This window comes from Protomyctophum bolini, assembly GCF_963924005.1.
Source record: "Protomyctophum bolini genome assembly, chromosome: 22".
In the NCBI taxonomy this organism is placed as follows: domain Eukaryota; kingdom Metazoa; phylum Chordata; class Actinopteri; order Myctophiformes; family Myctophidae; genus Protomyctophum; species Protomyctophum bolini.
In genome coordinates, this window is record NC_137883.1 from 28,047,402 (window position 1) to 28,074,734 (window position 27,333).

General features: G+C 43.0%; 1 protein-coding gene across 5 annotated transcripts in view; it reads left to right on the forward strand.

Moving 5' to 3' along the window:
* garnl3 (GTPase activating Rap/RanGAP domain like 3) overlaps positions 1–27,333 on the forward strand; it is a 92,326-nt gene that overhangs the window by 12,609 nt on the left and 52,384 nt on the right. Inside the window, exon 1 of one of the 5 annotated variants that reach the window (XM_080756495.1) lies at positions 16,420–16,678. The exons of the other annotated variants lie outside the window; for them this stretch is intronic. Within the exon in view, the coding sequence (XP_080612621.1) occupies positions 16,629–16,678 (50 nt within the window). The 5' untranslated portion in view covers positions 16,420–16,628. Of the gene's footprint in view, positions 1–16,419; positions 16,679–27,333 lie in introns of those variants that run through there. 5 annotated transcript variants of the gene reach the window in all.

Genomic DNA, 27,333 nt, shown 5'->3' on the forward strand with positions numbered 1-27,333 from the left:
TGTATAGTATAATCCAATTCAAAATGAGGTACAAACAGGTACTGTATAGTATAATCCAATTCATGTCAAAAGTACATTTTTTTTCTTTTTCCCCTTTGTGCTCTTACACTCCCCCCAACATACTACATGCAACATACGACAAAAACCAAACAAACCATTCGATTACAACAAAAAAGACAAGAACAAAAACCAAACAAATAATAATTATAAAGTATCTCGCTATCCCTCCTGGCACTTCCTCATGGCACATAATGGTATACATAAGTTTTTTTTTTTTTTTTAGAGCTTGTCAACCTGTGGAGTTGATGGTTGTCTCCTGTAGAGTCTTTAGTTCAGTTATAGTATATGTTTAATCATATTTAATAAATCAAATTATCCTGGTGTTCCCCTCAAGTTAAATACATCATGAGGTCTTTAACCCATTCTGACCGGGCACCCATTTTGGTGCTAGCATCATGTTATGCTTTAGCTATTGAAAAATAGCAGATCTACAAGCTCATATCGCGCCACCGAGTGGCGCGATACGAGCTTGTAGGTCTGCTATTTTTGAAAAATTCGAAGAACGACTGACATTTTTTAGAATCTGATCTCAGGTCAGAATGGGTTAATCAGACCAGTGTGTGTCCAGTGGAAACCTCGTATGAATCTGATCTCAGGTCAGAATGGGTTAAGCCATACAGATGCTTTAGGGGCCAGTGCTGATTTCCACTCCAATAGAATCCTTCTTCTAGCTAATAAAGTGACAAAAGCTAGATTTAGTTTTATACCTCTACCACTAGGATGGTGACCTGGTATAACCCCAAACAACACCAGGCTTCGGCAAGATGTTTAAAGATAGCCGTCCAGTAACCTTGTAAGTTGTAAGCGAGGAGATGACCAGAACATACATGTGTGTCATATTCGCTGGGGACATATGACGTCTGTTACAGGAATCTGTGATGTTGGGGTACATTTTAGAAAGTTTGAAATTAGTGAAATAAATACGGTGGACAACTTTAAATTGTATTAAGTTCAGCCTAGCGCATGATGTGCTATGGTTCACTCTCATTAAGGCCTCCTCCCAGACTTCATCATCTAAAGTTCTACCTAATTCATGTTCCCAATCTGTTTTGAGTTTGTCTACAGAGATTGCTATTATTATTATTATTATTATTATTATTATTAGTTTAGAAATGAAGGTGTAAAGCTTTGAAATTAAGCCTTTCCCAAACATGGGAATGTCCAAAATTGTGTCAGTTAATGAGTTGGGGAGGGCATTTGGGAAGGATGTATTATTGTTTTTTAACAAGATTTCGAACCTGGAAGTATCGGAAAAGATGAGAGTTTGGGAGGTTAAACCTTACACACAGTTCACTAAAACTACAAAATATGTTGTCTGTATAAAGGTCCCTTAACTTAACAAGGCCTGATCTTTGCCACAGAGAAAAGGGTGGAGGGAAAAGGTGGTTGTTATGAATAGGACTATGGTTAGACATTCCTCTGAGTCCAAGGGAAACTCTGAATGGAGACCAAATTCTTAGAGTGGAGACAACAATTGGATTCGTTGAGTTTTTTAGGTTGACTAGGCAACTTACATGAAAGTAAGGCTAACAGTGAAGTGGTAGGACATGACCTACTGTAGTTTCAAGTTCACACCAAGCCAGCGTAGGTTCCTGTACCCAGAGTATCATTTTGTGTATATTGGCTGCCCAGTAGTACGTTATAAGGTTAGGCAAAGCTAAACCACCTTCCGAACTATGTCGCTGTAGGAACTCCTTCCTTATTCTAGGTGTTTTGCCATTCCATAAAAATTATGAGATGAGTTTGTCTACCATTCCAAAAAAGGATTTTGGTAAAAAGACTGGGCAGGCTTTGAAAGAGATATAGAAAGTGTGGAAGCACATTCATTTTGATGCAGTTTACTTTCCCAGCTAGGGTTATATGTAAGCTCTTCCACCTTTCCAGGTCCAATTTAAGCTTGTCAATTAAAGGTGGAAAACTATATTTGTAAAGCTCTGATAATTCACTACAGATCACTCCTAAATATTTAAAATAGTTTTTAGTCAATTTAAAGGGAAGAGACGTTTGTGGGATTTGAAGAGCCAATTATTTGATGTTAGTTTTAGTCAACAGACGTGTGTTCAGTAGGTACTTTACCTGCAGTGTGCGATTGAGAAATGTGGCGGTGATTGGATCAGCGGTTTGTGTGATTAGCCCTGGGACACAGAGAGAGAGAGAGAGAGAGAGAGGGGCGAAAACATTGGGCTCCATTTTCGTTTTTGAATAGTTCAACTAGCCAATCGACACGTTGTGAGCTTGTAGACTGGCCATTTTAACTATTCAAAAATGTTTAGCAAAATAGTAAAAAAGGCAAAGAAGTTTAATTAACACACTCGTGCGTGTGTGGGGTGCGGTTGTGGATGTGCGTGTGTGTGTGTGTGTGGGGTGCGGTTGTGGATGTGCGTGTGTGTGTGTGTGTGTGTGTGTGGGGTGCGGTTGTGGATGCGCGTGTGTGGGTGTGGGAGGCTTACATATAATCCCCATCGTGTTTTAGCTGCACTTTAGGGTCCACCCTTGAGCTTCTATTTACACAATGAAACACGGAGGATTTTACCGTGTTGATGAACTGTTTCCCAAACACAGGGATTATTCTTTTATATGGGTCACATAATAGACGTAAATATCAGTTTTGTTTGTTTTTAAGTGGAGCTGAATTTTTGCTGAAATGGCTTTTTGTGACCTTTATGGTGATATTTGTCCTAGTGAGACGGAGGCTGGGTTGAAGTCTATAAGCCAGTCAGTGTGATGATGGGGGCGGTGTAATGTAGATGTAGAATCATGCAGAATGGTCTTTATTGTCACATCACACAGATTTACAGGTGGACAGAAGTGGGAGGAATATTTTTTTGTGCAAGCTCCATCATTTTTGTGTTTCAGGAAGTGAAAAGAAAAAGAAGAGAAGTGGGGTGGGGGTGAAACATGTGGAGGATAGGCAAACATCAGAAGATATCTACATGCATAATACAGTACAGTACAGTACAGTACAGTACAGTACAGTACAGTACAGTACAGTACAGTACAGTACAGTACAGTACAGTGCAGTACAGTGCAGTACAGTACAGTACAGTACAGTACAGTACATGAGATCAGACATAATTGGTGCATATAAGGTTGGATACAACACGGTGGTTGCACTTCAGTAGGCAGTGATGGAAGAAGTATACTGTATTCACATTTTGTACTTGTTGTACTATGCTTACTTGAGTACAAAAGTATTGGCATCGAAATAAACTACCAAAAGTACTCTTCATTATGCAGACGCATGGTCCCATTTCACAAGTTTTCACATGTATTTAAATGTATAAAAGATCCTTCGGAAAAAGCGGCACGTTGCGAGCTTGTAGATTGGCTTTTTGTCTTTCTTTCAAATAGCCAACGTGGTTAATCAAAATCTACAAAACTAAAGTTTTCAATTAATTGTAGTGGATTAAAAGTTTAAAATGTTGCCTCTGATAGTGGAGTGGAGTAGAAGTAGAGTTATTGAAAATTGGATGTACTTGTAGTTGTAAATGTACTTATTTGCTGTGTCATTGGGGTCTCCGTCATTGGGGATGACAGTTGCCCCTTAACCTCAAATTATGTTACTTTAAAAAAAAAAGAATTTTCAGGTTGGGATACCAATTTTATTTTGAACAGGAGAAACAAGTGAATTTGGAAGTGATGACACAAATAAATGAGCAGACATAAAGTTTTATCTGATAAATGATTTTAACCCAGGGATAGCATCTACTGTATGTTATTTTAGATTTTTGCATTGGCTATTCAAAAATAACAGGTGTACAAGCTAAAGCTCAAGCTGTGAGCTTTATAGGCTATATCTGCTACTACTATGGGACATTTTTGGAACTTTGGGTCCTCCGGAGGGGAGACACCCCAATTTCTCTTTTTGGGTCTCGAAACGTCAAATTGCTGTAGCTGGTCGTACAGTACAGAGTACACCACTACAGTACAGGCCTTCAATACACTGCTGTAGCTGGTCATACAGTACACTACTACAGTACAGGCCTCCAGTACACTGCTGTAGCTGGTCATACAGTACACTACTACAGTACAGGCCTCCAGTACACTGCTGTAGCTGGTCATACAGTACACTACTACAGTACAGGCCTCCAGTACACTGCTGTAGCTGGGCATACAGTACACTACTACAGTACAGGCCTTCAGTACACTGCTGTAGCTGGTCATACAGTACACTACTACAGTACAGGCCTCCAGTACACTGCTGTAGCTGGTCATACAGTACACCACTACAGTACAGGCCTTCAGTACACTGCTGTAGCTGGTCATACAGTACACCACTACAGTACAGGCCTCCAGTACACTGCTGTAGCTGGTCATACAGTACACTACTACAGTACAGGCCTTCAGTACACTGCTGTAGCTGGTCATACAGTACACTACTACAGTACAGGCCTTCAGTACACTGCTGTAGCTGGTCATACAGTACACTACTACAGTACAGGCCTCCAGTACACTGCTGTAGCTGGTCATACAGTACACTACTACAGTACAGGCCTTCAGTACACTGCTGTAGCTGGTCATACAGTACACTACTACAGTACAGGCCTCCAGTACACTGCTGTAGCTGGTCATACAGTACACTACTACAGTACAGGCCTTCAGTGAGGCCTGATGATAAACACTGGGCTGTAATCACTGCCATATGGTGGCTGCATAGCTGCGCTCAGCCCCTGCACACAATGCAGCACAACCAGGCTCATTTACACAGAAAAATACACTCCAAATAGCGAAGAAAGGAGGGGGGGGGGGGAGAAAAGAAATAGCTCCCCTCGCTTGATTACAGCCCTATGTAAACTCTTACTCTGACTAACACATCTGCTTCCATTTAGGCCTTAAAAGACACATACCTACACATTAAACCATTTTGAGCGGGAAGCCCTTTTGGTGGTTACATACATTATGTTATAATTCAGCTATTGAAAAATAGCAGATCTACAAGCTCATAGCGCGCCACCGAGTGGCGTGCTATGAACTTGTAGGTCTGCTATAGGCCTGAATGGGTTAACATGCACTGTGCGCTTGCTGCTGCTGCTGCTGCTGCTGCCGCTGTTGCCGCTGTTGCCGCTGCCGCCGCCGCAGCGGCGCTGCTGCTGCCGCCGCCGCCGCCACAGCGGTGCTGCTGCTGCTGCTGCTGCTGCTGCTGCTGCCGCTGTTGCCGCTGTTGCCGCTGCCGCCGCCGCAGCAGCGCTGCTGCTGCCGCCGCGGCCGCCACAGCGGCGCTGCTGCTGCTGCTGCTGCTGCTGCCGCTGCTGTTGTTGCTGCTGCTGCTCGAACTTTAGAGGGCTGGAAAAACGTTTCCCGTTACACTGTCTGAACTACATGGAAGACTCCCAGCCCAGGCGAGCGGCCCGCGGAGGGAGATGTATTTTAGTCGGGTATCGCTTGAGAAGCGGCCAGATTGGCTTTCTCAAGCCACAAGCCACATGCACAGAAGAGACATAACTCCAAGGGCCACCCCCGCCCCTCCCCCCACCCCCCCCTTCTTTCTTCTTTTTCTTCTTCTTTTCAAGGTTGTATAAACTTCCCTTTTTTGACCGGCGGTCGCTGTCAGTGACAACAAGCACCAGAATAGTGTGTTTAGATTGAGATGGAACACTGGTGGTGGGAAGTACCATTTTGAGTTACTTACTTTACTATTTTCTATTTCTATTTCTATTTTTTGATACTCTCAGAGGCAAATATTGTACGTTTTACTCTACTACATTTTGACTTTGCAGATTTAGATTACTATTACAAAACATTAGCTGACCACTAGATTCAAGAATAGTCGCCTCGCAGCTAGAAGGATCTAGTTGTAATCCCCTCCCCACACACATTATTGATCTACAAGCACAAACCCTGTTACAGAATGACATGTTGAAGGGCTTGTACGTCAGCTATGCTCGGTGCACGATACTGGCACACAAGTAAGTATAAATCAGGCATATAACTCCAACCCTAACCCCCTAAACCTAATTCCCTAAATGCCTAACCCTAAATCCAACCTTTCAGCAATTTTCTGCCATTTCTGTTTCATTTATTCATTGTGCAGGAAATAATGAATCGCATTTGCAATAATATAAAATCCTACATAATCAGTACCAGGTGATCTATCAACTACGGTTTCATTGAAAGACAATCAAAGGCTAGATGGTAAGGAAGCAAGAGTGTAATGTCCAATGTTATGGCTCCTCAAACCACTACCAGAATCAGAGTATTGGCCGTGGTGTCTGGTTGCTCCACTTGCCTCCACACTTCCTCAGACTATTCATAAGTACTGCCAAGGTTCTAGGCTTATTACCCCGCCCTCAATGTCTTCACATATTGTACAGTTAACCCATTTATTTCTACAAATGTCACACCCTTTGCACAATCATAAACCCCCTTTAGCGAGCTTGGCTCAAGATAGGGCCCCTTAACTTCCCAAATCTTTTTTGTTTTTAACCATAAAATAACATTTTGTCTTCAGGGAAAACTGTCCTCACAACAACTCGATTTCTCATATTCTACTACACTTCTGGGGACATTTTCCTCACAAGTGTAGTAATACGCTCGCAAACACACACACACACACACACACACACACACACACGCAACCACTACTACAACAATCCACAGAGACAAGGGCAGAGGGTTGCTGTTGTACATTTCTACCCTGTGGTTGTGAGGGAGGCGCGCCAAAACCTCCAGTTGGTTAGAAACAGCCAGAGAAAGGGGGCAGAAGTACAGTATGGTACAGTATGAGAAGGAGAGATAGACGTGTATTTCTGAAATAGAGAGGGGTGGGTTGGGGGGGGGGGGGGGGGATTAAGGATAGGATATTTTTCTTGACAGTTTTGCAGAGGTCGTAAAGATCCGGTACTCGCTGCAAAATAAGTTGTGGACCTTCTTAAAATAACTGCTTGAGGGAAATTCCCCCGACTATTATACAGGCTTGAACGTCTGGGGATAACATTCAGCGAAAATAGCCGAACCACAAAGATGTTTAGTGTAGAGCAGGGGCCAGGCCAAGGACCCCTTAGCTGAGACAGAGATGAATCAGGGACCCCTTAGCTGAGACAGAGATGAATCAGGGACCCCCTGGTGTATTGTCTCATGTACTGTATTGCATATTTAAATGTTCATAGACTTGTTTGACAGTACTATCATCAAAATTATTATCATTATAATTTTTTCCATGATCTTTTCTCTTAATGTGCTGGATTCATGTTAATCTGTATTTTCACTCATTTGGCTCTGTATTTGCTCTTTACTAGTCTATACCAATGTGGTAATGTAAACTAAACCAAAAAGAAGTTCATATCAAACAAAGATTTGGCAGCCCCCTTGTAGTAACTCTGAAGACTCCTTAGGCTTAGGGGGTCCCGCCCCCCCGTTGAAGACCCAGAAGCAGAGCAGAGCAGAATTAGGAGTCCTTGGGAATCCGGTCAACAAAGTACAGTACTTCATTGAAGATTTGTTGTTGCCATTTTCAAAATCCATTCTTGATGATCCACACGTTCACATTTTGTCCCTTGTCCCCAAAGGCACCCCCCTGGGAAGTGGACGATCTCTGGGTGAACTTCTAGTTGAACTTGACCCCCTTTGCGTTTGACACAAACGTAGCTTTTTTCCCCCTCATCCGAAGCAAAAGAGCAACTCGGTGAGAAGAAATGACCCCGTCCGTCCGTCCGTCCGTCCGTGCATGGCTGCCCTTCTGGAACCGCATTGTCGTTATAGACTCGCATTACTGTCACACTGCCACAGATGCAGACATGAGGGTTTGCCTTGCCTCGAGGGACGGACGGACAGACGGACAGACAGACAGACAGACAGGGTGAGGGGACACATACATCCCTCTGCTTTTGACACCCCTCCCCCGGGGGTGGGGGGGGGTGGTATCAAAAGCAGAGGCATGTATGTCTACCCCCATTGGTCTATTCTATTTTTAAAGCCTTTGGGGATGTTTTATCCCCGCTTATGGTGTGTGTGTGTGCGTGCGCGCGCGTGTGTGTGTGTGTGTGTGCACAGCACGCGTTTATCCATTCCAAGCAGGTGCAAACATACAGACACTCATCAGCCGTGGGTGGCAGGCAGGCAGCAGCAGGTGTTCCTTGATGTTACTTACATGAGGCACAGTGCGCCGCAGTGGGGACTTCATGGCCTGCATATGAACTCGTATCTCTCTCAGACAGAGAGGGCTGTTGTCATCTTGTGATACGAGGACATATACCGCCAGCCCCTCACTATAGTATAGTCACATGCAGAAACACATTACAAATTATTCTCTGTGAGCCGTGATGAAAATGTGTGACCACAAGGGGTCAGGCTTTTACCTGGAAACGTAGTAATTTATGCTATGCTGCAGGCTGAATGAATGGCGATGAATCACATCATTCTGGGGGGCCACTTTTATTGGTATTAGTATTTGCAGACTGTTCCATCATGTTCCATTCAAAGAATGGGTTTTAAAATGTTTGAATTTGAACTTTGGATTATGCTTTTCATTGTTTGTAGCTTTAATTTTTTTTTTATATACAGTATATAATGATAAATATATAATGACTGGATATTCTTTATCAGGATTAATTTAACAAAGGAAACATTGTGCTCGGGTTTGGGTGTAAGCACAGATTTTGTGTGTGGCACAGAAGTTGTAACAGTGATACTCAGTGGTGGGAAGTATAACTCATTTACTCAAGTAGCCTATACTGCCGTGGGGTCCGGGGACCCCCAGGGGTCCTTGAGGTCCTTGAGGGAGGGAGTTCCCAGGGGGTCCCCACCTAAATTATATTTAGGAACCAAATGGACCACCTGGGTCTGTAACTCAGAGAGTGTACAAAGGCTAACGGGTCCGTTTGGTTCCATTTGTACACTTCGGTTGCTAGTCCGACGCGGTGGTCGGTAAGTCCGACGGTCGGTCGGGTCAAATGGATTTCGCCCTCCCTCTGTGCTGGTGTGTGTGGTGTTGCTCACACTAGTGCTGCCACACTGGTGCTTCCAGGCTTCACCACTGGGGGTCGGTAGTGTACAGAATACACTGCTATTATTGGGTGTGTGTGTGTGTGTGTGTGTGTGTGTGTGTGTGTGTGTGTGTGTGTGTGTGTGTGTGTGTGTGTGTGTGTGTGTGTGTGTGTGTGTGTGTGTGTGTGTGTGTGTGTGTGTGTGTGTGTGTGTGTGTGTGTGTGTGTGTGTGTGTGTGTGTGTGTGTGTGTGTGTGTGTGTGTGTGTGTGTGTGTGTGTGTGTGTGTGTGTGTGTGTGTGTGTGTGTGTGTGTGTGTGTGTGTGTGTGTGTGTGTGTGTGTGTGTGTGTGTGTGTGTGTGTGTGTGTGTGTGTGTGTGTGTGTGTGTGTGTGTGTGTGTGTAAAATAGGGCATTCATTTATGAAAAAACATCTAAGGCCTAAAAAGATGAAAGGTGCTACAAGCCTTCTGTCTGACAACAACGATACAACACTCGCACGCACACAGCCTATGGTACGGGGTTCTGGTCCGATCATTGCAGACAAAAGGTTAATTGACCTGATCACGTTTAACGAGAGGCCTGCCATCCATCGTCAGCGTGTGACATACAGTGACATTTAGCTGTGGTCACTCTGGTGACCTGCTGGCATTTGGGACACAGCAGCAGCACACGCTGGCCGAGTTCTGAATCCAAATGATACATGTGACCTGCCGTGTGTGTGCGTGTGTGCGTGCAAACAGGTAGTGCTATACTTTTGTGGTTCAGAAAATGTCACAAATGTAGAAGCAGCCTTTTTATGGAAAATAACTGAGGTTATTTGAATTTGATATAACAAAAGACAAAGAGAGAGAATAATAATGAACTTGTATTTGTGCTGGGGGGAGGAAAACGAAAAACGAATAAAAAGCTTGTAGATCTGCTATTTTTCAATAGCTAAAGCATAACATAATGCTAACACCAAAAGGGGTTCCCGCCCAGAATGGGTTAACTCGAGTGAGGTCCAAAATGCCAGATCTCACTAGAATTATAAAAATTTTGTATACGCTCTCGAAGTCCCAAATGGATCGGCTAGGGGTTTTCAACCAGTGGTCCTTGAGGGGGTTCCAGGTGGTCCCCAGTTAAACTTAAATGGTGGAGAGCTTGTAACCAAATGGACACTTAAAGATCTTTAACCCATTTTGGGCGGGAACCCCTTTTGGTGTTTTAAACATTATGTTATAATTTAGCTTTTGAAAAATAGCATAGGTCTGCCATTTTTGAATATATATTCTTTCAAAGTGAAATTTTAACACTGGTCTAGAGTGTAAAATGGCCGTGTCCATTTGGTTTCATTTCACGCTCTTAAGACTTAAATTATTGTTAAACATCTGCATTACTTAATTAAGCATCGAATTGTGGACGAAATCTTATCCAACAATAACAAGATATTCTTTAGTTTTGGGTCGGAGAAGCTAAATCTCATCAAATGGTGGTCCGTAGATCAAATGCTGAATAAATAATGGGCCTTGATGTGAAAAGGGTTGAAAACCACTGGGGGCGCTGCCGCGCCGCTAAACCAACACTGAGTCTGACACACACATTTATGCCCCCCCACCAGAGAGGTTTTAGCCCATCCCTGCCTCAAAGGACACCCGCCAGCTCCAAGACGTTTAGAAATGAGAATTAAAAATGCGCATCCTCTGTGCCAAAGTATTAGGTTGGAGCTGTTATTTTGCCTATCAACAACTCAATCACTATAGGATATGTATAGCCAGTCACCTGCCCCTTTGAATGGTTTATGGCAATCTACTTCCCTCCCCCTTACATAGCCATGAAATATCCTCACAATTTATTTTCTTTAACCATTTTGTTAATTGGGGTTTCATTTATCCAAGCGTAATACAAAGGAAAATGCATGTTAAATATGTACAAATTCAAATGACCATATATTTATCTATCATATAAGCTATTTTTCTGTGTGTCTGACTAGGGTTTGACTGGATTGCTGAATTTCTACAATGACCATAAAGCTTTTGCGCGCGCGCACACACACACACACACACACACACACACACACACACACACACACACACACACACACAGTGTAACAGAGGCCCTGTGTGTGCATGCGTGTGTGCGTGCGCGTGTGTCTGTGTGTGGGAAAGGAGGTAGGTGTGGTCAACCATGGCTTAGTAGTGGGTTTAAGTGGCAGCTGTCTAGAGAGAAGGCTTCATAGCTTCAGGGGATTAGAACATTATTGATTACACTCTATTGATCCTCAGCATGTAACTTCAAAGGCTTGTACTGTTCATCATAGCACACGTGCATGCACACGCACGCACGCGCATATCAATGAGCTATGAGGCCCACCCACATGGATTGTGAACGTTATTGATTGTAGCGCTGTATACATAAATATTCCGGGCCTTTTAAATGTGCTACAAGTGGTTATCATTTGTTATTTGTTTGACAAAATTGTCAATATATTTAGTCTTAGTTTTAGTCATCGTAGCTTAGTTTTGGTTTGGTTATCATTTCGTTTTCGCCGGTGGAAAAACGAACATTTTCCGTCATAGTTTTAGTAGACAAAATCAACACTGAATGACGGCTGACCGGCGGTCACTGCCTTTTGGACCCTGGCAGCTCCCAAGCTGTGGGAACTGACACATCACAGGCATCCATCAAATCCCACACCTACTCTAGGTGGATGTACTAAAGAAAGATGAACCGACACACAGGCATCCATCACACCCCACACCTACTCTAGGTGGATGTACTAAAGAAAGATGCGGCGGGGGCGGAATGTATACTGCCAGCCCGATGATGTATGGAGGATTGAGATGACTGATGAGCTAGACGCCAAGCTGGTGGGGCTGCTTTGAGATGACTGGTGGAACTAGACTCCAAGCTGGTGGGGCTGCTTTGAGATGACTGGTGGAACTAGACTCCAAGCTGGTGGGGCTGCTTTGAGATGACTGGTGGAACTAGACTCCAAGCTGGTGGGGCTGCTTTGAGATGACTGGTGGAGCTAGACTCCAAGCTGGTGGGGCTGCTTTGAGATGACTGGTGGAGCTAGACTCCAAGCTGGTGGGGCTGCTTTGAGATGACTGGTGGAACTAGACTCCAAGCTGGTGGGGCTGCTTTGAGATGACTGGTGGAACTAGACTCCAAGCTGGTGGGGCTGCTTTGAGATGACTGGTGGAACTAGACTCCAAGCTGGTGGGGCTGCTTTGAGATGACTATCTCATATTTTCACAAATTTTCAAAAATAGCAGACCTACAAGCTTGTAGCTTGTAGATCTGCTATTTTTCAATAGCTAAATTATAACATAATGTTTAAAAAACCAAAAGGGGTTCCCGCCAAAAATGGGTTTGTTTGCACACTGGTGCGTTATTTTTTTTCTGCTCTATATCAGAGCGAATTTCGGAGGACGTAAATAAACCTCACTTTATGCCAATGACGTTTGCACACTGCCGCTGAATATTTTGTCCGTATAAAGTTTTTTCGGACTGGGGTTGATTTTATCCATTCTCCACAGCTGTCTAGTAAGTATAGTGGGGTGTTGGTGACAGGCTGACAGCTAGTGATAAGACTACTTCCGGATCCGCAAAACTTTGTAGAATTTGATTATTATTACAAAACATTACCCACTTCAGTCCTATACACATTTCGGCCATTTCAAATCTACAAGCTTGTAGATCTGCTATTTTCAATAGATTTGTATACTGTACATTTTATACACTAGACCGGTGCCCGTTGGAGCCTCTACAGCTGTGCCCGTTGGGCACTGGCCTACTTGGAACGATGCAAGTTGGAAATGAATCCCCCACCCAGATATTATGTCTGTGTCCCTTTTATGCCCATGTATGGAGTTCTTTGTCAGGCATGCCCAAATAGTTTATGCAGATGTCAGAATGATGTCGGAACAGGCCAGCTCCATGTATGGACACTGAGCAGGGGCCATGTCCGAAGGCCGGTTGGAGGCCTTTTTGGGGAAGTTCTGGACGACCATGGGTCCAACCGACCGATGGACACTGGGCACTGCACTGGGTGTGGAACGTGTGTGTCGAATTTGAAAATGTTGTAGTTTCTACAATGCAGTATTGATACTTAGTACTTTTTCCAGCACTGCAAATAGCGAAAGCGCCAAGTTGAAGGTGTGATTGTGTGTCTGCGCGACGTGAGTGCATGTGTGTGCGTGCGTGCGTGCGTGCGTGCGTGTCCACCCATAGACCTCTCATTAGGCCTCTCACACCATCTCAAGTTAGCTTTGTTTGTAACTCGATCTCGTCACAACAACAACCAAGGTGTCATCATTCCATTCCTGGGTCCTTGTTTGAAAATGTTTTCTAATAGCCTCCTGGCACCAGATCAACCTTTACATTACACGTTTGTGTAGTTTGTTACCGTATAGTTGACCCGGCGTCCTCCAGGGCTCTACACTAGGTCCGATAGTATTTCCCCACTGCACGCACGCACACACGGCGAATAGGCGATCTACAAGCTCACACCGTGTCCCGCACGTTGTGATCGAGCTTCTAGATCGGCTATTTTCGCCGAATGCTCACCCAGGCCCCAGAATAGTTCTTATAGAATTCTACGAGTTCACGTGGGTTTAATGGTATAACCACGTTCACTGAAACACGCTAAATATCAAGTGTGCATTGTTTCCCACGGTTGGTAGTAGCATAGTAGTTTACTATTTTTGTATTGGGGCAGGGGGGGGGTGTGGGGGGGGTTTCTATTCATTAAAAATGAATGAGCAACTCGAGTGCCATGTAGCCTGAGCTGAACATTCCAGCACTCTTTGTGATGTCGTGTCTGTGTGTGCACGCGTGCGTGCGTGCATGCGTCTGTGTGTGTGTGTGTGTGACTAAGCCAGAGGCAGGTCGCTATTGTGTAGGTATCAGATTTAACTTGGGTCACATTTCACCTGCTATCCTGTGTTTTTTTGTGTTGTTTTGAGCGGGGTGGTGTGTGTGTGTGTGTGCGTGTGCGAGAGCATGTCTGGGGGTGTTTGTGTGCATCTGTTTTGTTTGTGTCCGTGTGTGTTGAAATAGTATGAAATAGTCCTCCTTTCTAACATATACTATCCTTGTTATGACTGAGACATTTTGAAATCGCTGTCAGATGTTTCTACTTTTTTTCCCCCATTGATGTCAAAACATTTCCTATTTTCTGGATGTCTTGTCCTCCCAGTAATTATACTGAATATATAAATACAAAAATGTTAGTTTTTGGTCTCCCATGACAGGTCTGCTATTCACGCCTGTTCTTTTAGCCTCCTCAATTTCTACTATTCTGAGAGTTTGGACACACTGCAGAGCAAGTTTCATTATAAACGTTGTTGTAAACTCTAATTGGACCCTCGTCTGGTTCTGGCAGACTGGTAGTGTGTGTGCAGGCTGGGTGGTGTGTGACAATCCAGTTGAATTATTCCTTTGGTACGACGACTGCGGGGCCGGGCCCGGGAGAACAAATAACGGGACACGAGACAGTATCACGCTAAAGGTTTACAAAGTTTGTTACACACACAGGAACATATATAGTGCTGCATGGATCCCAAATGACGTGACAACAAGATATGAGACATAATAACCGCTAACTGCAGCAAGGCTGACCTTGCTGTCTGAGATGTCTCTCGTAGCCTAACTATAAAGTATGCTACAGATCAGTCAGTACACAATACATATCAAGTACACTGTGTCTCACGTTCAAGTACACAGCCATGGGCGATCATGATTATAACAAACGTTAATGGTTGGGGGTTCGCTAATGGAGGGTGTTTTTATAGATATCTAGCTATATATCTCGTGTTGTGTTTATAGCAGACTCTTCACTCATACAGTGTGTGCACTTGCATTTGGGCAACTCAAAAGCAAACTCCACATGCCCCAACATTTTATTTACCTGCCATAGTGTCAACCCCTTACCCGTGTTGGATCGGTGGTTAGACTGGCATATTCGCCGATACCGATATGGCCCCGATATGACAAATAAGTGCCGATACTTTTCCTATACCGATACAGTTTTTGGTGTTTTAAGCATTACGTTATACTTTAGCTATTGAAAAATAGCAGATCTACAAGGTCACAACGGGTCGTGATGCGACATGCTGTGAGCTTGTTGTTTTAGCTATATTTTTGTTACACATTATCGCTCGGGACCCTCCTCCTAGAACCCCCTCAAGGACCTATGGGGGGGGGGGGGGTCTCCGGACCTCACTTTGAGAAACACAGTGTTAGACTGATAAAGAAAGAAAAACAAGTGCGCTTCTTCTGGAGACTGCACTTTGGTTAAGGCAGTGGGTGCTCAGCTTTGAAAATAACTTACCGACTAAGTGGAAAAAAGCGGCACTCAAAAGCATGCAAGACTGGCTCAGATGCAATCTCTCATGTTTATTTGAGAACGCTGACGCGCTTCGGCAGTATAGCCTTCTTCAGAGCAGACTAAAAAAGTCAACTGTGTTAGACTGCTCGCTGTAAAAAACAAACCAAATAGAAGAGGCCGATATGGAAGAGATATTATGGAAACGGCCAGGGAGGCAGCATGCAAAAGAAGATGTTATCTCCATTCTCCACGGCATGGCTTGAGTGGGATTATTGGCCAGACAAATGTGGTTACTATAGTTAACACATTCAGGAACTGGAACCCCTTTTGGTGTTTTAAGGATTATGTTATACTTTAGCGGTTGAAAAATAGCAGATTTAACAAGCTCATATGAGCTTGTAGATCTTCTAGTATTGAGGGAAAAAAAACGTTTTTAACTCAAATCTTTGCTTTTGGGGGTCCTTGTCATGAGAATATTTGAGAACGACTGAAACGGGTTTTTCATAAAATGGTCTAAATGGGTTAGCACAGCATCACAATCATTTTAACCACTTCATCCGTGTACTGTACAGTATATACAGGCTATATATACTGTATATGTCGAGCTAGCTATAGCTGTGTGACACTTTGTGTGTGTGCGTGCTGAGCACTCCTACTACCCCACAGCTGTGTGAGTGCTTTTCTGTTTGACAAGCCGTGGGTGTGGTCAGGGCCAGGCCATCCCTCACTCTCAAGTTCTATATAGTCCAGCAGTGCAAGATGCTTAGTTTATGACACACAAGTTCCTGTTTATACACACTCGCACGTGCATTATACACGCACACACAAATCCATAATCCAATAAGTTGTGTCTTATACAATGTCATCATCATGCTTACCTCAGAGACAACCATGTTCTCCAACATTGTCCTGGCTGGCTATGCAAAGAAATGAACAGGAAAATATAACTGGAGAGAGAGAGAGAGAGAGAGAGAGAGAGAGAGAGAGAGAGAGAGAGAGATAATGAGGGGGGTAGGGCTATGTCTCTGTGCAAAGTGTGCATGGTACACTACACACGCAATGTGTATAGCCTACCTACCTGACACATGCACACAGAGAGAGAGAGAGAGAGAGAGAGAGAACGTAAACACTAGTGTTATCAATAGGAAAAGCAGCCTTCACATGCTCTTCTAAAAGCTGCAGCGAAGCCGTCAGACAGACATAGCCTACATACATACAGCTGAGCGGTGTGTCCATGACCAATGACCATCACATCAATGCTGTATTCTATGAATAGTGTCTTGAGGAGACCAGAGGGAGTACAGAGACTATAGACCTGCTGACTGTCTGTGGGGACATGAACAGCGTGGATTCAGCGAATAACAAACTGCTAACTTTCAACCAACGGTAAATGCTTTAATTGTTTACATGATTGTACAGCCGTCACACGTGTGTTGCGTTTAATGATATAACGCTGTTTCTCTCGTCGTCGGCTCGCGCCGTGCAAAGCAGCTGCGCGTCTTGCAGCAGTAAATAGACCTATAGTATACAGGTTTAATTATGCTTTAGCCTATACTGTAGCAGTGAAGAATCTTCAGCGAAAACAAACGGCGCAATTGCAATGAATTACGGCCCCCCCCCCCCGCCATATGTATTCTAATTTTGCGCGTAAAGTTGCCAGTGAACCATTATGTTCCTGTTCACATGGTTTACATTGGATTCGTCACAAGGATTTGTTTTTTATATGAATCCACAAGTCGTCAGGCTAGAGTGGACTTTACTGTAAATACACTGTCCTCCTGACTGACTGCTTCACTTGCAACGCCAGCTTCGAGTTTCGACTTATTATATTTGCCAAGTATTGTGAAATTTGAACCGTAGAGAAATAGTATTGTTGAGATTCGGGTTATTTATTTATTTTTCGGACGACGTAGATACATTTGCTGCCTGGCTGCCATACCATACAGTAGGCTACGCAACGAACACGGAAAGAATATAAATTATTCATGAAGTGCCTTTTAGTCCATCCACGGCAAAGCGGCCCGAACTCCATCCTCCTCCATCCATGCGCCAAACGCACTGATGGGAGCATGACATCACAACATGGATTGGATTTGGATTGGATACTGTGTGTGTGTGTGTGTGTGTGTGTGTGTGTGTGTGTGTGTGTGTGTACTACTGTAGCCTGGTCAATAATACCATAGCCTCATTTTCATTTATACATAGCCTATACTTTGCATCATGGGCAGTAGTGGTTTTCAACCTTTTTCATATGAAGTCCCATTTTTTTCCCCGGCATTTGAGCCACGTATATACGGAGGGACCACCATGAGATTTAGCCTCTCAGACCCAAAGCCAAAGAATATTCAAAATTAGTTTTCGTTGGATAAGATTTTGTCTACAATTCCATGCTTTTGGCAAACGTTGATCAAAATAACAATTCTTCTACATTCACCAAATTGTGTAGACTTCTTGTAAATGAAGTAATGCAGATGTGTAACAATAATGTAACTCTTGAGAGCTTAAAATGAAACCAAATGGACCAGAGTTAAAGATCTATAAGGGTCCATTTGGTTACCAACTCTCCATTTAGCCTGCATGGGGACCACCTGGAACCCTCAAGAATGCCTGCATGCGCCCACTCTGCTTGTAGGTTATATGTATCTTATCAGTAGACTGAGAGGTGATTGAGGTGTAGAGATGAGCAGGGATTCCTCTCTGATGAATGTAAAAATCAGACCTGTCTGAACTGAGTGGTGCTGTACTGTACTCGTGCTCAGTGGCGGAAGGTTCCTATAACGACAGTGGGTGCCCACCTTAGAGTAGCCTATATATTTTAAGGTGCCCACCCGCCCCGCAACTTATTATTATTGGCTTATTATTTTGCCAGTGGGTGCTTCTGCTCCTGAACACCCACAGAGTTGACGCCACTGTACTCGTGCTGTACTGTCTGTACACTTAGCCTGGCCCAGCCAGCGTGCTCTCTGGTCTAGAGGGGCAGGCGAGCGTGGGAGCAAGCGCTGGAGAAATATTGGTTCACCGATCAGTGACATTATGAGTGGACACACATTGTTGTCTATAGGAGTGGCTAGCACCACTCAAAAACCTTCTGCAGCAGCATGCATGCAGACCCAACGCTGCAGTGTCCCCTCCTGGGGGATGGGAGGTGGTGTGCTCGCAGAATAATCAGTATTATCCTCTTTAATGATCCCAATAGCGTGAATTAGCATCAATAATTAAGTGCCAGTGAGTGATGGCTATTGTATACTATCCCGTGTGTGGGATGGGAGCCCAAGACGCTGCCAAAGGCCTTCATGCCAACTCGATACCTCACATATAGAGGCCATAGGGGCAATGTTCATTACTAGTCTGTGTCTGTTTTTAGCCCACTGCAATTACATTGCATGGAGACAGCCCCTCTTCAAGTGACCAATCACCTCCTTTTAGGAGAAGAACTGTTCAGTTCAATATTTGTATGACAGTACTAGACTCGACACTTAATGCTATTTTAATCACTCAATCAAGCAAGCCACGTGAACGCTACAGGCTCTGTAACTGTGAACAGGAAGCTGTCATCTGTCATTTTCCGGCTCTGACTAATTCAATTTACAGTCAGACGTGTTTGCGCCGCTAGGCCTAAGTGTGTGTGTGTGTGTGTGTGTGTGTCTGTCTATCCTCTTTACTATCCTCTTCACTCCCACTGAAGCAAAACCATTGTGAAACTGACTTTTACATGGCCGGGTTAAGACTGATATGTACGTGACGGTTAATACTGGGCTAGGGTTACAATTAGGGTTAGTAATAGTTGGACAATAGTTGCTGCAACTGAGTTGAGTCAGTTTGCCAAAATGCTGTGCCTGACTTCTTTAGCTGTGACCTAGTATAATGAGTAAGTATAAATATAAGCCATCCAAGCACAAAGCGAGAGCAGTTCACAGTGTATCACTAGTAAGTACATGGCTGGTGAAATATTCCAGTGGATCAAGTATTGCTGGGGTATAACATGCTCATTAATTGTCCACTGACAACTTGTAACCTTGCTGTAAGTTATGTTGTGTCTTACTTTCATCTTACAACCATTGGATAAACAACACCGTGTTGCTCACTCAGAAGATGAAGGAGAACAGAGAGCAGGGGATGGTGTGGATGCATTTCTGACTCCTGCGTCTTTGTCGGTGTAGAATCTAGAATGTAGATGTTGCTAGAAATAACACATTGTGATGGAGGAGTGCACTTGTGTGTGTGTGTGTGTGTGTGTGTGTGGGGCAGTGTGTGGCAGAGGGTCTAAGAAAGGGTCCATTGTGATTATGCTATGCCACTGGTAGTTCAGACCTACGTTTCTATGTTTGTGACGGACTCATTGGTAGTACAGAGTGACAACAGCCAAGGTTCTTCTTTCAAAAAGTACTCTTTATTTCCAGACACATCACACTGGTTGCCATGCCTAGCTATGCCGAGCACATAAACCATATGGGAATACAGAGTGAAAATGAGCAGATACCACAAGCCTCTCTTGACAAAGGCTCTCGCCCTGAATGAATATGTGTGATGGGAATGGGAAGTGGCTGATTCGTCCTACGTGCATCAATTAGCTTGATGCAAAACAGGTGTGTTGTCACACCCAGCTCCCAACTCAGTCCAGAGATTGCTGCAGCAGCAGATATCGTCACTATTTATAGACTATATTCTGCTCAAAATGAAAACTCCATGCAAACCGTTAAATATTCAGTACTCACTTCACTTTACTAAATATTTTACTTTTTAAACTAAAGTGATGACTTTGGCACCTCATTCATATTTTCACCTAGAAACTATATTCACTGAATGATTCAAATTGAACCTTACTGTGGACATGCACCCTTGAGATTTTTACTTAGAAATAATTTGTAGGTTTTTAAATATTTAACTTTAAGCACCCCAGAGATTAAAAAACACAGTTTATAGTTAAGGGACGCAATAAAACAACGACCTCTGCATCTACATGATGCACTACTGTACTACCTTACTGTTTTTTATTCTAGTTTATTTTGCTAGCTTCAGTTATAATAATCATTTCTTCTGTTTTCTACATGAATATAACCATATAAAATGAAATGAGAGTTAAATACAGCAATTTGTAAAAATGGCAAAATATGACTCCTAACGTCGTTGAAGTGTGACTCGTAAAATGTCCCTGGGACTCATCGAAAAGACCATCCCTGCATCCCGGGACTCATTACATTGAAAGCCTATTTACATCACTGCACCCCCAATGCATTTCCAATGGGTTCTGCTAGTGGCTAGACAGAAAGACAGGAGAAATGCACAGTGTGATCGTAAAGTCACTGCGCCCACAATTGTTACACTACAGATGTATTTTTTACATCAACAAGTTCGCACAGGTCTACTCTCTGATTTAATGAAAAATATCTAAGCTGTGTGATGTACATACATTTTAGTTAAGACCATTAATCAAAATATCTAAGCTGTGTGATGTATACATTTTGAGTTAAGACCATTAATATCAACCCATGTCCCTCTGCACTGTAGCAATTACTACAGCTGGTGGCGCTTAGCCTGTCAGTCATTGGCTGCTCAGTGGTGCAAAGTAACTAAGTACATTTACTCAAGTGCCAAACAAGTTACTATAATTATGCACACTGCACAGTAGGTACTTTTAAATGTATTTTCCATTGTTACTTTACAATGGAAAATACAGCATTTGACAGCTTTAGTTACTTTATTCACAATTATTTTAGGAACTTTCACACCTCTCCAGGTAGGGTGTCGCTATACGTTCAAAGTGCTCCAGTCCAAACATCTTGTATTGACTCTTGTATTCAAAGCTGGAAAGATTGAATTAGCTTGTATATCATTTCCCATGAGAGAATGAGAGCACAACTAGTAACTATATATTCTATAGTATACCATCTATTTGGGTGTAATGAAAGTACTGTGTTATCGTCTCATATTCCAGTATGCTCGTTGCAAATATCAGCAACCCGTTTCCCGATGCCGTCCAATATGGAACAGCACCACTGGCGATCATTAACTGAAAATTGCACATAACTACAGCATAGCTTATGCGGATGTCATTACATGCGTTTGGCCATGCACTGGGTAATATTTTTCAGAGTAAACTTTATTGTCACATCACAGGTTTACAAGGTGTACTAGAGTTGGTGAAATTCTTTATCTTAAAGCCCAAAACATTTGCAGTTTAAAAAAAGGGGGGCAAGAATAGAGGAAGAAAGAAATAAGGAAAATAAGTCATATATGTCAACTATTCCTATTATAATATCAGCCATGTCAAATAAAGTGCATGGTTAAAATATGTAGACAAAGACATTAGCACCAAAATAGCAATACTAGCAATACAATGAGGCATTTTAAATAGCAGCAGATATAGAAACACACATTTAGCAGCATATATCAACCATGTCAATGTATACATAAATGTCAGTGCCATATTATGCTAAATTTGAGATTGAAGGGTATTTTGATTTGTGTTTATTTCTGGCATTGTTATGCTTTATTATTTCAGGTCAGTGTAGTAGAGAGATAGTAAACCGAGGGCAGCGAGAGGAGAGTCATGCGAGGACAAATTCGAACCTCGAGTTCGAGTCCTGGAAAAGACGGTTTCCCACAAAAGTGTTCACCTCTCTGTAACTTCCACTGTGTGTTTTCATTTGTCTAAACATTGAGATGCAGTATGAAAGTAGCTTGGAGGCTGTATATTAGACACCTTTGGAGCTCAGCAAATTATGAGGTATAGTGCCACGTACCGCTGACCTCACTGACCTTGGAATTACCGAAGGGATGAAAAGTCATTAAAGAAAACATGCGACACAGTCAGAAAAAACTTGGCGTTCGCCCCGCGTCAGCAGAATCCACGACGTGCATCCATGCGGCATTGGCTAATTACTCTGAACTAATTAGCAATGCACATCCCAGTAGCTCTGAGGCAGGTGACTAACGTACTGTACAAAAGTGTGAGAGAGATGATTTTTATATATTATATATTAAAAAGGTTTACAGTTAAATTAGTTATAGTTAAAGTTAAATAATATTTGAGTCTAATAATCCTACGTCGTGATGTGAAAGAAAATGTTTCTAAAGAAGAGAAAAATTTAAGGTTGCTATGTGTATGAACAATCAAAAAATATAAAATTTTGATGTGGTGTCATAGTTAAACGAAATGTCGATATGACACGCCGACTATCAAGCAAATAAAGACACAGCACTTCAAGTCAAAAAGGTTGCCGACCCCTGCTGTAAGTAACGCCCAGTGTTGATTTCGTCATATAAGACGAAAAATGTTTGTCGACTACCTTTTTTCACTGACGAAAACTACATAAAAACTAAACTAAAACTAAAATAAACACTGATATTTTGATTAATTGGTACCACCTAAGGTGACTGTAATTTATTCAAAAAATAATAATCCTACATGCAGTCTCTAGTTTATATTTTGGTATTTTTCATTTTCCAATTCAGAAGTTTTTCATTATGCTTCCATTCCATGAATCCATTACAAGCATTAGTTTTGCATGAAAAACACTCCTCTGGCTAAAAACGGCCATACTGTATAGCTGTGTGATGAGCTCATCACATTTGGGCACAATTGGGCAAGTGGCTATGGCCGAATTTAGGCCAAGGAGTGTTTTCCATGAAAACCCGATCTGGCACTACACCTTTTTTTTAGGATTCATTAATTAGGATATGACTGTGAAGATGAAACAGAAGTGGGGACCATAAAAGGTCTTGTTAAGTGCTTATTAACACATTGAGTACACCAACGTGCATCAAAATAAAGGCCCTTATAGTGCCAGAGTAGTCTGATCGCTTTTACTCTGAAAGCCATGAACCGGAAATACTTTCTTAAAAAAATTGACTTGACAAAGTGAGCTCATAATCCCCGATCATCTTAATATATTTATATAAACTCCAAAAAGCGTTCATATTTTGCGGGAGAGACGGATGAGGAGCAGAAATGCAGCGCCAGCATATCGATCCATTCATCACCACGGAGAGCGCCCTGGATCAGGAGATACGAGTCATTCTTTCCGCCGCGCTAACATGGGAGTCAATGACAAGCTAATATTTGCACAGAGCGTTAGCATACGGCAAGCGAAAAGCGAAATGCCAAAAAAAAAAATAGGAATAATTCTGAATATTATTATCTCGCCCCGCGTCGTTTGGACGTCGCTAGGACGTCCACAGACGTCTAAGGTATTACTCGTTTCTGATCCTTATGACGTTTCCAGACGTGTTTTGTACAGAATGTGTTAAAGGACCACTTCACCACTTTTCAACCTATCTTCATATAATAGGTCCTCACTAATAATCATGATAAAATGGCACGATTTTTTCCTACTCAGTCTGTGTCTCATAGGAGGGCTGTGGGCAGTTTAGAAACCGTCTTCCAGTGACATCATCATTAGTCAGAGTATTTAAAAAAATATATATCGTGAGAACGATGGCTTCCATTTTCGCATTGCAACTTTTCAGGACCAGAAAGCCTGCAGTTTTTATTAGCTTGTATTCCCCATCGATGATGTCACTGGAAGACGGTTTCTGAACTGCCCACAGCCCTAATATGAGACACAGACAGAGTATAAAAAAACTGCGTCATTTTTTTTCTCATGATTATTAGTGAGGATTTATTATATAAAGATAGGTTGAAAAGTGGTGAAGTGGTCCTTTAAGACCTATTAAGCCCTATTTAGCACAGCATACCGTGTTGCACAAGTGAATCCAGTCGCACGCGCACACACACACACACACACACACACACACACACACACACACACACCAAGGCGTTGGTGTGTTGGTGTGTGTCAACACTGCAGTCTGGGCTCTCATCCTACTGGACGGTAATGGAGCAGTAATAATAACAGGCCACTCACCCAGAGAGCTGGACAAACAGTAGTGCATGTGCACACACACGTGTAGACAGACACGCATACACTACTCACACACACACACACACACACACACACACACACACACGTGTAGACAGACACGCATACACCACACACACACACACACACACACACACACACACACACACACGTGTAGACAGACACGCATACACTACACTACACACACACACACACACACACACACACACACACGTATAGACAGACACGCATACGCTACACTACAGACAGACAGTCAGACAGACAGACGGCAGTATGGCTGCAACTATCGATTATTTTCTTAGCGAGTATTCTATCGATTACTTATTTTGTGCAAACAAATAAATCATCAATGTCAATTAGTGTGATTTACCACAGTTTTTTGCGACGCGCCGATCAACAAGCTTGTTACGAAAATGGTTGAAACCCACGGCCTTACGGCGGTGACTACTGGATGAAATGGTTGAAACCCACGGCCTCACGGCAGTGACTACTGGATGAAATGGTTGAAACCCACGGCCTTACGGCGGTGACTACTGGATGAAATGGTTGAAACCCACGGCCTCACGGCAGTGACTACTGGATGAAATGGTTGAAACCCACGGCCTCACGGCGGTGACTACTGGATGAAATGGTTGAAACCCACGGCCTCACGGCAGTGACTACTGGATGAAATGGTTGAAACCCACGGCCTCACGGCGGTGACTACTGGATGAAATGGTTGAAACCCACGGCCTTACGGCGGTGACTACTGGATGAAATGGTTGAAACCCACGGCCTCACGGCGGTGACTACTGGATGAAATGGTTGAAACCCACGGCCTCACGGCGGTGACTACTGGATGAAATGGTTGAAACCCACGGCCTTACGGCAGTGACTACTGGATGAAATGGTTGAAACCCACGGCCTCACGGCGGTGACTACTGGATGAAATGGTTGAAACCCACGGCCTTACGGCGGTGACTACTGGATGAAATGGTTGAAACCCACGGCCTCACGGCGGTGACTACTGGTTGAAACCCACGGCCTTACGGCGGTGACTACTGGATGAAATGGATGAAACCCACGGCCTTACGGCGGTGACTACTGGTTGAAACCCACGGCCTCACGGCGGTGACTACTGGTTGAAACCCACGGCCTCACGGCGGTGACTACTGGCGATAGAGGCGATGGTCGAAAAGTGGGCGGAGGAACGTCGGCCGAAAAGATAAACACAATTCATCTTTAGGGGGCGACGTCGCCCGGCGATAGTGGGCGATTGGGCGATAGCCAATGAAATTCAAGCCATGCTCGCCGTTGTTAAAATGTACTGTAAGAGTGACTGGGAGGCTTCCCTTGATGCAGAGGGCCTTCTTTCCCCTCAAACCTCTCTAAGAACACCTCGCAGGGTTTTAATATTATCCCGCGTCGCAGCAGCAGAGACATATAGCTCATGATGTTTCTAATTATGTTGTTAATATTAGTTTTGAGGGGTGCTAGCCCCTCCTATATATGCCCAGCTTTGTGTGTCTGTGTGTACCACGAAAATGATTTGATTGGCCGAGCACGGAATGTGATGTATGATGATGTATGCTTGTCGTTTCTCCCTAATGTTGCGTTCCCACGGGGCAGATTAAACACACAGTCTACCATTCATTGTCAAAGGAAGCCGGCGACATGGCGTTGCAAACGCACAACAATGTAGCTCAGGAGTTCCCACACGTTTTAGGCTTGAGAGCTACTTTCAAAATGCCAAGCTCAACCAGATCTACCCACCAAAAATATTATCCCATTGCTGAAAATAGTTAGTTAGTCAAACACTCTTGGAACGGGAAATAGAGGGCGGAAATGGACTTGGTAGGGTGTTTTTGTATAACTTTGTAATACTGATGTTTGTGCGAAACTGAGAAACGCTTTAAGTCACCTTAATTCAAGTGGCAGATGCCAAAAGTAGTTTTTAAATAATTTAAATGATATTTTAGGGGATATGTCATGTGATCTACTGGTAGATCACGATCTATACCTTTTGGTCACTCCTGCTGCTCCAAATCGCGTCTTTGCATCGTCTCGCTGCCTGTGTGAACGCACGACAAGGGGGAGTCGCAAAATCGCAAAATCGCTTGCTCAGGGTGGGATCTCTGTCAGTCATTTGCTCTATGTAAAGTCTTGATTGATTGACAGTTTTCAGAATTACAGTACATATCAAGCACAACTAAATACCAAAACTGTTAAAACTGCAACATCAGAACATGTAGATGTACTGTACAAATACACACTTGATGACTTGTTGTGATTTGACACTTCAATAAAATTGAATTGAAATATTGAATAGAATGATGATGTATTCTCTCTGTTTTTATTTAACAGGGACAATACAAAAATCAATCTATCAAGTTGTAAAAACATGAAACCGTTGCGTTGTATTGTATAGGGTTTATAGCCATGGCTAATTTGCAACCCCAGTCCCTGGTTAGGCCTTTCTATACAAATGTGATCTACCATACTAAAAATAATCGTTTACAGAAAATACATCTAATAAAATAAAATAAAATCAATAAAATTACAGTAAACCAGTCCAGAGAACAAAGACATGGCCATGTAAACATTTAAATAACAATTTGATAGTAGAAAAAAACCCACAAAACCCCCCCATCTCATCTGTTTTTGATCCATGATTTTTTTATAGCCTGTTTGTATATTATTGATGTTTATTTGTTTTAAGACAGTTTGAGAGGATTGTGACCAAGTTGTAATGCTGTATGATAGCTGATAAGTCTGATAAGACCCTTCTGATATGATGAAAACAATTTGGATTTGGTTTAATCTTCTTGCATATCCTTTACCTGTTTTTCAAATGTTGGGTTTTTTATCCAAGATAAAGTATTGTATGTATCAGGTCTGTGTGTCTGTGTGCTGTACAGGGTTTTAATTAATACCTATGCTCTATGAATGAAGCTCTGAAACGATGCTTTTAAATGTGTCGACGAATCGAGACGTTCGTCACATATATCGGCGTGCATGGTGGTTTTTATTAGCCTATTTAGATGTGCTTGATTGCTTATTTACATATCTAGTTTGATGTGCAGTGAGTGTTCGTGCATGTGCCTATTGTGTGTGTGTGTGTGTGTGTGTGTGTGTGTGTGTGTGTGTGTGTGTGTGTGTGTGTGTGTGTGTGTGTGTGTG